Genomic DNA, 12,973 nt, shown 5'->3' with positions numbered 1-12,973 from the left:
TATCGAAATCAAGGTCATCTGACACAAGTTCCCCTAAATTTCTTTCACCTCAGAATGTCTGGATCCTAAGCCACCTTTGTTCTCTCCCTTGCCAAGACTAACACTTCAGCTCTGTTCTTGATTATTCTCTTGCCCTCTTTTGGATACTGCTGGTTCAGTCCTCTCATTCATATTTCTAATGTTTCTCTTCTGCTCTACCCTTTCCAGCCCACAAACACACTAAACTGAAAATCTCTCCTTTTCTCTGTTGCCTCCCTGAGGTACTCTCTCAGGTACCATATACTCTTGCTCTTTCCTTTAATAATAAATTGAAAATGTATCCATACTCAATATTTCTGCTTTCTTAACACCCAGCCATTCTTCACATTCTGCAGTTTGGTTTTTGTCCCAACCAAATCTAGTGATTCTATTTAAATCCGAAGTCTCCTTGATATCTCTATAGCATCTTTCAACTGTGTCCATAGTTTCCTTGAAATTCTTTGAGATATTTCATGTTTTGCTAATTGCTTCTTCTGTCTCCACTGGCGCCTCTTTTTTTCTCCTGCTCCCTAAACAGACTCCAAATTTCTTCTCCTTCCCCATACCTTCTATCATCACCTCTGTAGCTGACACTTAAAATTATTATATCTCCAGCTCTGACTCCTCAATTGAGATCCACTCCTGAATCTCCATGTTTCATTACCTGAGCCCCAAACCTTTCAGGTGAACTCTTATGTCCTCTTACATCCTTTTCTCAATGGGTCCCACCTTAGATTTTACAGTACCCCCTGGCAAATGTCTTTCATCCACGTCCCTCTTTCCCAACTATAGTTGCCACACTATAGTTCTTATCCTTACACTTGGCCTGTTGATGTAGCCTTCCAATGGTTCCTTGCATATCCAGTAGCTCTTCTCCTTCAGCATATCCTGTACAATAACACTGGATTCATTTTTATAAAGATATGCTGATTATATCACCCACTGGATCAGAATTTCAATGATTCACTGTTGCTTATATAATAAAGTCAAGCCAAGGATTCAAAATCTCCCATAACTTGATTCCAACCAACTTTCCCACTATATTACTAATCTCTCAACAAATTGAACTCCCTGCTTCCCCTCCTGAACACCTGGAGACTTCCTATTGCTACACTTTTGTTCATCCTATTTTAAGTTTCCTTTCATCAAAAGTTTTTGCATTCTATAAGACCCAGCTCAAATATCAAATAGCTATAACTGTAACACAAAGTAGTATATGATTCATGCTGTTGGAGTACAATATAGGAATCAAGTGTGAAAACTTTATTTCTGCTACCAGACTATGTAAGTCTTTTAGGATAGAGTCCAATTTTCATTTTTATATTTGATAAAATATTTCATACAGTACCTTGCATATAATAGGTTCTCGATATCTGTATATTCTATCTGCAAGAGACACCAGTATGAAGGAATGTATTGTAATTCAGTGTATATCCATTCAACTTCTATAATAAGGTATCTCCTATCCCCCAACAAGATTACAAGTTGTTTTTTATTTTTATGACAAAGACTTCCTTTTTAAAAAAATTCTGATTGTCTGATACCCCATAGATGGCCAATAATATTGAGATTTATCCAACTTACAGTCACATGTACTATGTTAGCATTTTGCTAGATGCTTTCAAAGATGAATGAAGATACAAGTCTTTGTCCTAAGAAATTTAACTCTATGGTTTTAAAAATAGAATAAATGAAGCTACAGAGTACAGATGTGAGGGGATTAGAAAATAGCATTTTGACTTTTGTATTCTCCTTGCTCAAATGTAATTTTTGCACTATATATGACTACTCAAATTGAACTTTAAAGGATATTTGCTTCCACAGGTAAGAACAGGACATCATGCTCAGTCATAATCTCTATATTGTGAAAGATGTGTGCTGATCCCTTAGCACCATCCTCTCCAACAGCCATGGCAAATAACTCCACTTTCAGTTCTGCCTGCAAACCAGCCGCCACCTATAAGACACAACGTAGCTTTAGAATCAGACATGTATGAGTTCAAATCTTGATTTTTAACATGACTGTGGGCAAGTTACTCAAACTCTCTAATCTTGTTTCCTCATCTATAAATTTGGCACAAATGAATGATTGCTGTTCTAGCATTTAGAAGAATTACTTCATGGATTAGTTAGGTTGAATTCCATTGAGTAAGTGGGACCCAGGAAAAATTGCTGAAGGAGAACATCAGGTGCTATTTAGGAAAAAGCATAAGGAAACTAAATGCCAGGATGCTGGAGGGCAAACTTTCATGATGTCTGTAACTGTGCTATTTCTTGAATATCAGTAGCAAGTTTCTATTTATTGTCATCCTTGTAGATAAAGATAAATTTAATCTGAGATAAATATAAGTTTCATCTTAAATTTAATCTAAGAGACTGGGTGAATCCCACAATTCCCCTGCCCTGCCCCTTGGTTTATAGTATTCCTAATGTAGGACCTGCAACGTGGCAAAGCCAGTAGAGGGAGACAGAATTAGTTTAAATGCCAAACTGCTTAGATCTGAAAGCTACGTGGAAGAGGTTTGTACCAACAAAAAAGAAACCTGATATATAAAGAAGAAGAAACACAGCAAGGAATAGGCTTCTTGCCTTGCTCCTTGAAAAGAACACTAGCCAGGAAAGAAAGAGTTGTTTATGTTTCTAAGCTGCCTCTCTAGGAGGTGGGTTAAAAAGCAGGAACATATTGTATATGTATAACTGATTCACTTTGTTATAAAGCAGAAGCTAACACACCATTGTAAGGCAATTATACTTCAATAAAGATGTTAAAAAAAAAAAAAAAAAAAAAAAGATCCCATAAACTGCACAGCGTGGCCAATAAATAAATAAATAAATACATAAATAAGTAAAAAAAAAAAAAAAAAAAAAGCAGACTTGAGAACAGTTATCTGGAAAAAATAAATCAGAAGAAACTACCACATGGAAAGCAGTTAGGTACGAATGGAATTTTTTTTCTTCAATAGAGTTTTATAAATGATAGAATTGAAGAATGTTTCAGTTTTTTCAACAGTGTGCTTGTGAGCATCTATCTGCACACTGGAGAGTATCCAACAGCTCTGTTCTGAGACCCGGGCCCTTAGCCCTCCAAGCCCAACAACCAGAGCAGGGCTGGGGAATGATGACATTCTGCACAAGGGCAGCTGGAGGACTGTTATCACACAGGTTTACCCAGGCTTGGAGTACATTCATTCAGTGTTGGCAACGAACCAAACTGAACAGTGGTGAGATTTAGATATGGAGAAGTCTAGAGGTTACATTCTTTGCCAGAGCCAAAACCTACTATCAAAAAGAAAAATAAATAAATAAATAAATAACAAACAGTATAGAGTGAGCTTCAAAGAATACAAGCTGGGTTTTTAGTACGTATAAAGGTTCATCCAGCAGTCGTTTGGCTTTTGGCTAATCCCTACTTTAAATGAAAAAGATTTGCTAACTTCCCAGAACAGTGGGAGAAAAGCTTGCTTTAACTGTGCTTTTGCTTTATGTTGTGAAGATTCTGAAATTTTGACACAGTACAATGATGAATTGTTTAGGAGAGGTACTCATGAATTAGTGGATCTAATCCCAAAATGTATTTCTGTTTGGAAATTGCAGCCTGAGTACTACAATTTTATATAGATCATAAGATACTGGAGCTGGAAGAGGGCTAAGAAATGATCAGTCTAAGCTCCTCCTTTTATAGACGAGGAAAGCAAGGTGCAGAGGATTAATTAACCAAAAAAATCACTGAGCTGCTTGGTAGCATAGTCAGGACAAGAAGCCAACTTTCTTTGCACTATAGCCAACCGATGCTTCTGTGTCAACGTATAACAACTGTGGCTGCTTTAAGATCTTGGGATTCAGTGAGCACTGTGTGTGGCTTATGGGACTGGACGCCCTTGCTCAGAGTTCCCATGAGCCTTTGGGAACCTCTGGGAACTCCCATGAGTTCCCAGTCCCCATCTGTGACGAATGGTTCATGTACCTACCAGACTTCCTCACATCATCTGTCACTCAATCACACATCTCTCGAGTGCCCACCATGTGTCCTGCTCTGTAAGCTCCTTATGTGTCTCACTCATCTTTAACATCCTCTGTACCCTGGCACTATCACTGGCATATGGGAGGAACTCAAAGCTTGTCGACGAAATGAAAGGCGTGTTAAAGCAGCAAGATGATATACTGACTAAGAAATAAAAGTTAAGATTGAAAGTGTGATTTTATTATCTTTTGAGACAACCTTTTGTTTATAACATACTACACTTCCAAAATTCTAATTTGAAGTAAGTGGCAGTATACACATTTTATACTAAACACCCTATTTGGGGGAATGTATCAAATAAAATCAGAACAGGTTGACATTTTAAAGTTTGTATTTTCAGAGATTTTTGGAGAAATGAGACAGATGGTGATTTTAAATATACTACTATTTCTTAATATGTCATTAAATAATATTCTCTGACAAATACCAAGAGAACAAACCAGATTTACATAAAATATAAACAATGAAATATTTGTTTTTCAAGTGAGTTTTCACTTTGCAGGAGGATTTGTCATAGGATATCTTTAGGTAATCAGTTTACCAAGTGCATGTTAAATCGTATTTAATGTTTTAAAAGGTATTTTCAGACAACTGTATAGAACTGCAGTATTGGGACAAGTGAAGTGAACTTCAGAAATGGTTCCATAGCTGGAAGTTTAACTCTGTTTACATACAGATCTGCTCATGGTTGTTACATGAAGTAAGAGACATCAAGCCAGATGTCGAACCAATACCAGGAATCTTTTGTTTATGATACTAGAAAAAGTAGACTTAAACATGGTTTAAACTGAAACAGGTAGAACGACTTCAAAATCACTTGACTGGAAACATATACATATCTGTATGCACACACATGGACACACACAACAGATAGCACATATGACTTACAGGGCCAGGTTTGTAAGTCACTTTCAGTCCTGTGCTGGGTGGGGGCTGCTTCACCCTAAACCTACCAGGAAAAAAGATGGGAATAAATTGATGCCATAATGAAAAACATGAGCACGAACGAACTGGGAAGTAATAAAATCAGGAAGGTGTTAATATTCCCTACACAGGAGCAAGGGGTCCAGACTAGTAGAAAAACAACCTAATATCCAGTTGGAAAAAGAAGCTGGGGCCTGTTTCACAACTGCCTTTCCAACAGTTTTCATCGGCGTCAAACTGACTCCAACCTGAGTTTCAACCCTTTGTTATCGGATGCTGACGAGCAGCTCGGGTCTGGGCAGAAGGTGGCGAAGGTTTGGCTGGCGCGTGCACTGCAGCGTAGCTGCCAGCGTGAACACACATAGTGACTGCCAGGTCATTAAGCTGAAGAATAAAGGCTCCTTTGGAAAGCAGCGGAGCATGGGAGACAGTCTTTCTCTGCCGTGGTATGGGGTTTGCAAGTTTGGGGAGAAGAGAAACAGAAAAGGCTCAGAAAATGTTGGTTAACTTGAAAAGCCCGGTGCTCACACGTGGTGCCTATTGATCTCTTCCCCTTCCTGTGGTTTGTGGGTTCTGCCTGAAGGTTAAAGACCTGGAATAAATTAAAATGCCAAGGGAAGCCTACCTCCATCTACCCCACTCCCTCTACCAGCCACTTTGCTGTCTGCCCTGTGGTGGCTGAGTTGAACAAGCTGAGGATTGAAATCTATAAAACTAAAATTCTGTACTGGACACACAGAGTCTGCATGGGTGGTTTTAATTCGTTTGAGGTTGACTCTCCATTTCTCCCCACCCACTTTGTGGCAACAACCTAAAAAAACAATAATGTCTGATCTGGCGGCTTGGGTCCCTCATCAGGTTGTTTGTGAGGAAGTAAATGTGATTCCTGAAGTTGAGAATTCACCTCAATTAAAATGGGATGGTGATCTTTTCAATCAGATGCTCCTGTAGCTTTGCTCCATCTGACTTCCAATCCTGAATTTAGAATCACAAACATTCTCAAACTTGCTACTGACCCTGAGAATAACTCCACACTTGAAATAAACATGTATCCCATTTTTATGGGGGAAAAAACTCGACATAATCCTGAAGCTTAATTCAAAATAGTATAGAGGAGATTTTGTGATTGGGAGTTGTCTTGGCATAGATACATGGTATATTGACCCAGTGGGAAGGACTGATCTCCCACAAGAAGCAGTGACCACAGCTGTGTTGATAAAGCAAGGTGCTCCAATAAGCTGGTACTCAGGAGATCTGAGATCTACCCTTGCTGTAGCCTACAAGACCTTAAAACAAGTTACTCAGTTTGTTCCTTTATATAATAGTCTCTAAGGTTCTACACACTCTAAAATTCTATTGGTTTTGATCTGAAAATGAAGGGCTAAGGTGACTTTCTTGTCACATAATGCCAGATACAGTATATTTTCTATTTGGAGTACAGGCTGTGAGTTAAGGTACTTGTTTACAATTCCAAGTCACATCATCAGAGTCAAAACGACCCTGATGATTAAGGGTTAATTTTTTTTCCTTTTTGCCTCAATTATGCAGAATTAATGTAATTAAAATCATGTTTAGATCACAAAGTGCCAACCAATGTTAGCTGGTATTATAGTTGGTGGTAGATTTGAAAAATAGACTTTCAAATTTTGTGCATTAGTTATTGTTTTGTGTATTAGTTATTGTAACACTTGTACAACTTCCCTTTCATTTTTTGCTAGTACAGATCAGGTCTTGAGGTGCTTCTAACCAAAGTATGGATAAAAATTAATGGAAAGGCAAAGAAATACCTACTCTATAGTTGAGGCTTGGTAAGTACTAATTTGTTGAATAATGAATGAATGGATGAATTAGTGAGTAAATGATTGAATGAATGATGTTAAGATTCAAGAGTTCAGGTGTAATTACAATTCAGTTCAATAAACATTCACTGATGTAGGCAACCAAAGAAAAGTCACAGAGTAGGGGAAGGTGATCTGAGCATACACTTGGAGCCTTGGCCTCACCTGCAGAAGTCCACTCCAACATTCTTGAGCTTTACAGTGGTTGCATAGGTGTGTCCTTCTTCAAGCACTCCAAATGTCACTGAGGGCGGGAGAAGATGGAATCCAAAGGGGGATGAATTTACATTGTTAATAGCAGCAGATGCAATAGAGGATGTTTTCACTCTTCCTCCAACAGAATCTTGCACCTTGCATTGAGAAAAAAAGCAATAAAGCATAATAAAATGGTTCTATTTTGCATTCCCAAGATAATAAAAAGACTCTGACCAAACACATCCCCCGACTAGACCATGCAGCAAAGCATGCAAGAAGCTTACCCCGCCCTCCAGCCAGCCTACAGCCACTGCACAAGGCAAGGCCTTGCAGCCAACCAAGCCAAAGCCAGCTTTGCCCCCAGCATGCCCACAGTAGTAGGCCCTACCACAAAAGAAAGGCACCTGCAGCCCACATAAGGGCACCTCTTGACTACACAGCTCTGGTGACCAGAGGGGAGCATGCTGCTGGGCCCATGGGACATCTCCTACATGAGGCTACTTCTCCAAGATTGGGCAATGTAACCATCATTAGAAATAAACACAGAGAATTGGGAAAAATGAGGAGACAGAAGAATATGTTCCAAACAAAGGAACAACACATAACCTCAGAAAAAGAACTAAACAAAGTGGAGGTAAGCAATCTGGCCAATAAAGAGTCAAGATAATGATCATAAAGATGCTCACTAAACTCAGGAGAAGAATGAATGAATATGGTGAAAATTTCAAAAAAAAGTTAGAAAAATGAAAAACCAAACAGAGCTGAAGAATACAATAAGTGAAATAAAAACTGCACTAGAAGGAATCAACAGTAGATTAGATGTACAGAGGAATCGATCAGCAATGGATCAGAGGAATGGATCAGACAGTAGTAAAAAATCACCTAACCTGAACAGAAAAAAGAAAAAACAATTTTAAAAAATGAAGACAGTTTAAGAGACCTCTGGGACAATATCAAGCATACTAACATTTGCAAATAGGGGACCCAGATGGAGAGAGAAAGGGGCAGAGAACTTACTTGAAGAAATAATAGCTGAAAACTTCCCTAACCTGGGAAAGAAAACAGACATTCAGGTCCAGGAAGCACAGAGAGTCCCAAACAGGATTAACTCAAAAAGGTCCACACCATGACACATTAAATAAAACTAAAATGGCAATTAAAATGGCAAAAATTAAAGATAAAGAGAGAATCTTAAAGAAGCAAGAGAATAGCAACTAGTTATGTACAAGGGAATACCATAAGACCATCAGCTGACTTTTCAGCAGAAATTGTGCAGACTAGAAGGGAGTGGCATGATATATTCAAAGTGATGAAAGGGAAAAACATACAACCAAGAATATTCTACCTGTTAAGGTTACCATTCATGTTTGAAAGAGAGATAAACAGTTCTACAGACAAACAAAAGCTAAGAGAGTTCAGCGCCACTAAACTGGCTTTACAAGAAATGCTAAAGGGACTTCTCTAAGCAGAGAAGGCCACAACTAGACATACAAAAATTATGCAAGGAAAAATTTCACTGGTAAAGGCAAACTACTACAGTAAAGGTAGTAGATCAACCACTTATAAAACCAGCAGGACAGAAGGTCAAAGGACAAATGCATAAAATTATATATATCCACAATGAGTAGTTAAGGGATACTCAAAACAAAAATATGTAAAATATGACATCAAAAACAATAAATGTGTGTGGGGGGAAGATGAAGAGTTGTTAGAATTTATTCAAACTTAGGAGATTATCAACTTAAAATAATCATATTTATGATTATATGTTGTTATATATGAACCTCATGATAGCCACAAACCAAAAACCTGTAATAGATACACACACAAAAAAGAGAAAGGAATCCAAACATAACACTAAAGATAGTAATCAAATCACAAGGGAAGAGTCTAAAAGAAGAAGGAACAAAAAAGAACTACAAAAACAACATGAAAACAATTAACTAAAGGTCTATAAGTACACACCTATAAATAATTACTTTAATGTAAATGGTCTAAATGCTCCAATCAAAAGACAGAGAGTGGCTTAATGGATAAAAATCAAGACCCATATATATGTTGCTTACAAGAGACTCACTTCATATCTAAAGACACACACAGACTGAAAGTGAAGGGATGGGAAAAGGCATTCCATGTAACTGAAAACAAAAAGAAAGCCCAGGTAGCAATACTTATATCAGAAAAAGTAGATATTAAAACAAAGACTGTAACAAGGGACACAGAAGGACATTATATAATGATGAAGGGATCAATCCAACAAGAAGATATAACAATTGTAAATACATATGAACACAACATAGGAGCACCTAAATACATAAACAAATATTAACAGACATAAAGGGAGAAATTCACAGTTACATAATAATATATAATAATAGTAGGCAACTTTAATACCCCACTTACATCAACGGACAGATCATCCAGACAGAAAATCAATAAGGAAACACTGGCCTATATGACAAGTTATAGTGGATGGACTTAATAGATACATACAGAACATTTCATCCCTGAACAGCAGAATACACATTCTTTTAAAGTGTACATGGAACATTCTCCAGGACAGATCACATAATAGGCCACAAAACAAGTCTTAACGAAACTGAGAAGACTGAAATCATATCAAGCATCTTTTCCAATCACAACACTATGAGATTAGAAATCAACTACCAGGAAAAAACTGCAGAAGACACAAACATGTAGAGGCTAAACAACATGCTACTAAACAACCAATGGACCACTGCAGAAATCAAACAGGAAAAAATACCTAAAGACAGATAACAACCACACAATGATCCAAACCTATGGGACACAGCAAAAGCTGTTCTAAGAGGGAAGTTTATAGCAATACAAGCTTAACTCAGGAAATAAGAAAAATCTCAAATAAACAACCTAACCTTACATCTAAAGGAACTAGAAAGAGAAGAATAAACAAAACCCAAAGTTAGGAGAAGGAAAGAAATAATAAAGATGAGAATGGAAATAAGTGAAATATAGACCAAAAAACCAATACAAAGACCAATGAAACTAAGAGCTAGTTCTTTGAAAAGATAAACAAAACAAGCCTTTAGCCAGACTCATCAAGAAAAGAGAGAGAGAGAGCCCAAATAAATAAATTCAGAAATGAAAGAGAAGTTACAACCAACACCACAGAAATAAAAACGACCATGAGAGATTACTACAAACAATTATATGCCAATAAAATGGACAACCTAGAAGAAATGGATAAATTTCTAGAAACATAATCTCCTAAGACTGAATTAAGAAGAAATAAAAAATATGAACAGATTGATTACCAGTAATGAAACTTAATCGGTAATTTTAAAAATCCCAACAAAAGTCCAGGATCAGATGGCTTCACAGGTGAATTCTACCACATATTTAAAGAAGAGGTAGCACCTATCATTCTCAAACTATTCCAAAAAATTGAAGAGGAAGGAATGCTTCTGAACTCATTCTATGAGGCTGGCATAAATCTGATGCCAGAACCAGACAAAGATACCACAAAAAGAAAATTATATATCAATATCACTGATAAACATAGATACAAAAATCTTCAATAAAGTGTTAGGAAACCATATTCAGAAATACATTAAAACACTCAAACATCATGATCAAGTGGTATATCAAATTATATGATCATCTCAAAAGATGCAAAATGGCTTTTGGCAAAATTCAACATCTATGTTTATGATAAAAACTCTTAACAGAGTGAGTATAGAGGCAACATGCCTCAACATAATAAAGGCCATATATAACAAGCCCACAGTTAACATCATACTCAATGATAAAAAGCTGAAATCATTTCCTCTAAGATCAGGAACAAGAAAAGGATGCCCACTCTTGCCACTTTGACTCAACATAGTACTGGAAGTTTTAGCCACAGCAATCAGACAAGAAAACAAAATAAAAGGACTCCAAATTGGAATGGAAGCAGTTAAACTGTCACTATTTGCAGATGACATGATACTATATATAAAGAATCCTAAAGATGTTACCAAAAAACTATTAGAACTTGGTAATGATCCATATCTTAATAAGAATTTGAGTTACATGAGTATATGCATTTATCAAAACTCAGCAAATACATGCTTAAAATTTGTGCATTTTATTGTATGTATGTATATTATATATCAAAGGAAAAATATAAACAAATATTGAACTCTACTTAGTGATATGTATGTTAGAATATTTAGGGATAAATGTAGTAATCTCTGCAACTTACTTTGAAGTGCACCCAAAACAAGATGGATTAATGGATAGATATAAGGATAGATATGTGATAAAGCAAGTATAATAAAATGTTGCTGGTAGAATCTAGAAAAAATCACACACTATTAGGACTGATAACTTAATTCAGTGAAGTTGAATGTTACAAAATTAATATACAGATATCTGTATCTGTTGCATTTTTATACACTAATAATTAACTATCAGAAAGAGAAATTAAGTAAACAATCCCATTTACAATTGCATCAAAAAGAATAAAATACCTAGGAATAAATGTAAACAAAGAGGTAAAAGACTTGTACTCTGAAAACTATAAGGCACTGATGAAAGAAATTGAAGATGACACAAATAAATGGAAAGATATACTGTACTCATGGATTGAAAGAATATTGTTAAAATGACCATACTATCTAAGGCAATCTACAGATTTGATGCAATCCCAATCAAAATACCAAAGGCAATATTCACAGAACCAGATCAAATATAACTAGATGATTTAATTCTAAAATGTGTATGGAAACACAAAAGCAGTCTTGAGAAAGAACAGAGCTGGAGGTATCATGCGCTCTGATTTCAAACTACACTACAGAGCTATGGTAATCAAAACAGTATGGCACTGGCATAAAAAGAGACACATAGATCAATGGAACAGAATAGAGAGCTCAGAAATAAACCCATGTTTTTATGGTTAGTCAATCTATGACTAAGGAGGCAAGAATTACAATGGGGAAAAGATAGCCTTTTCAATAAATGGTGCTGGGAAAACAGGACAGCTTCACGCAAAATAATCAAACTGGACTACTTTCTCACACCATATACAAAAATACTCAAAATGTATTCAATACTTAAACGTAAGACCCGAAACCATAAAACTAGAATAAAATATAAGCAGTACGCTCTTTGCCATCAATCTTAGTAACTTTTTTTGGATCTGTTTCCTCACACAAGGGAAACAAAAGCAAAAATAAACAAATGAGACTACATCAAACTAAAAAGCTTTTTGCACATGAAGGAAACTATCAACAAAATGAAAAGGCAGACTACTGAATGAGAAAAGATATTGCAAACAATATATCTGATAAGGGGTTAATAACCAAAATATACAAAACACTCAAACAGCTTAACACCAAAAAACCAAACAACCCAATTAAAAAATGTTCAGAGGACCTGAGTAAGATTTTTATCAGACATAAAGATGGCCAACAGACAACATGAACAGATGCTTAGCATAAAAACATACAAAAAACTCAAACAACTCAACATCAAAAGCCAAAAAACCCAATTAAAAACTGGCCAGAGGACCTCATAGACTTTTTTCAAAGAAGACATACAGATGGCCAACAGACACATGAAAAGATGCTCAGCAGTAACTAATCAGCAGGTAAATGCCAATCAAAACCACAGTGAGATACTGCCTCACGCCTATCAGAATGGTTATCGTTGAAAAGACAACAAATAACAAGTGTTGGCGAGGATGTGGAGAAAAGGGAACCCTCATGCACTGTTGATGGGATTGTAAATTGGTGTAGCCATTATGGAAAACAGTATGAAAGGTCCTCAAAAAATTAACAGAAACTACCATATGATCCAGCAATTTCACTTCTGGGTATTTACCTGAAGAAAACAAAAATACTAATTAGAAAGAATATATCCATATCAATATTCATTGCAGAATTGTTTACAATAGCCGAGGTATGGAAGCAACCTATATGTCTAAATGTCCATCGATAGATGAACGGATAAAGAGGAT

At 36.4% G+C, this 12,973-nt stretch overlaps 1 protein-coding gene across 1 annotated transcript in view; it reads right to left on the bottom strand.

Moving 5' to 3' along the window:
- The window catches only part of SPAG17 (sperm associated antigen 17), a 352,647-nt gene that overhangs the window by 13,455 nt on the left and 326,219 nt on the right, over positions 1-12,973 (bottom strand). The window contains exons 46-48 of the mRNA XM_082460586.1: positions 6,967-7,151; positions 4,928-4,988; positions 1,831-1,975 (exon numbers count right to left, since the gene is read on the bottom strand). Coding sequence (XP_082316712.1) covers positions 1,831-1,975; positions 4,928-4,988; positions 6,967-7,151 — 391 coding nt within the window. The remainder of the gene's footprint in view (positions 1-1,830; positions 1,976-4,927; positions 4,989-6,966; positions 7,152-12,973) is intronic.

This window comes from Balaenoptera physalus (assembly GCF_965194825.1).
Source record: "Balaenoptera physalus genome assembly, chromosome: 1".
NCBI classification, from domain to species: domain Eukaryota; kingdom Metazoa; phylum Chordata; class Mammalia; order Artiodactyla; family Balaenopteridae; genus Balaenoptera; species Balaenoptera physalus.
This window is presented reverse-complemented; position numbering and strand designations above follow the sequence as displayed.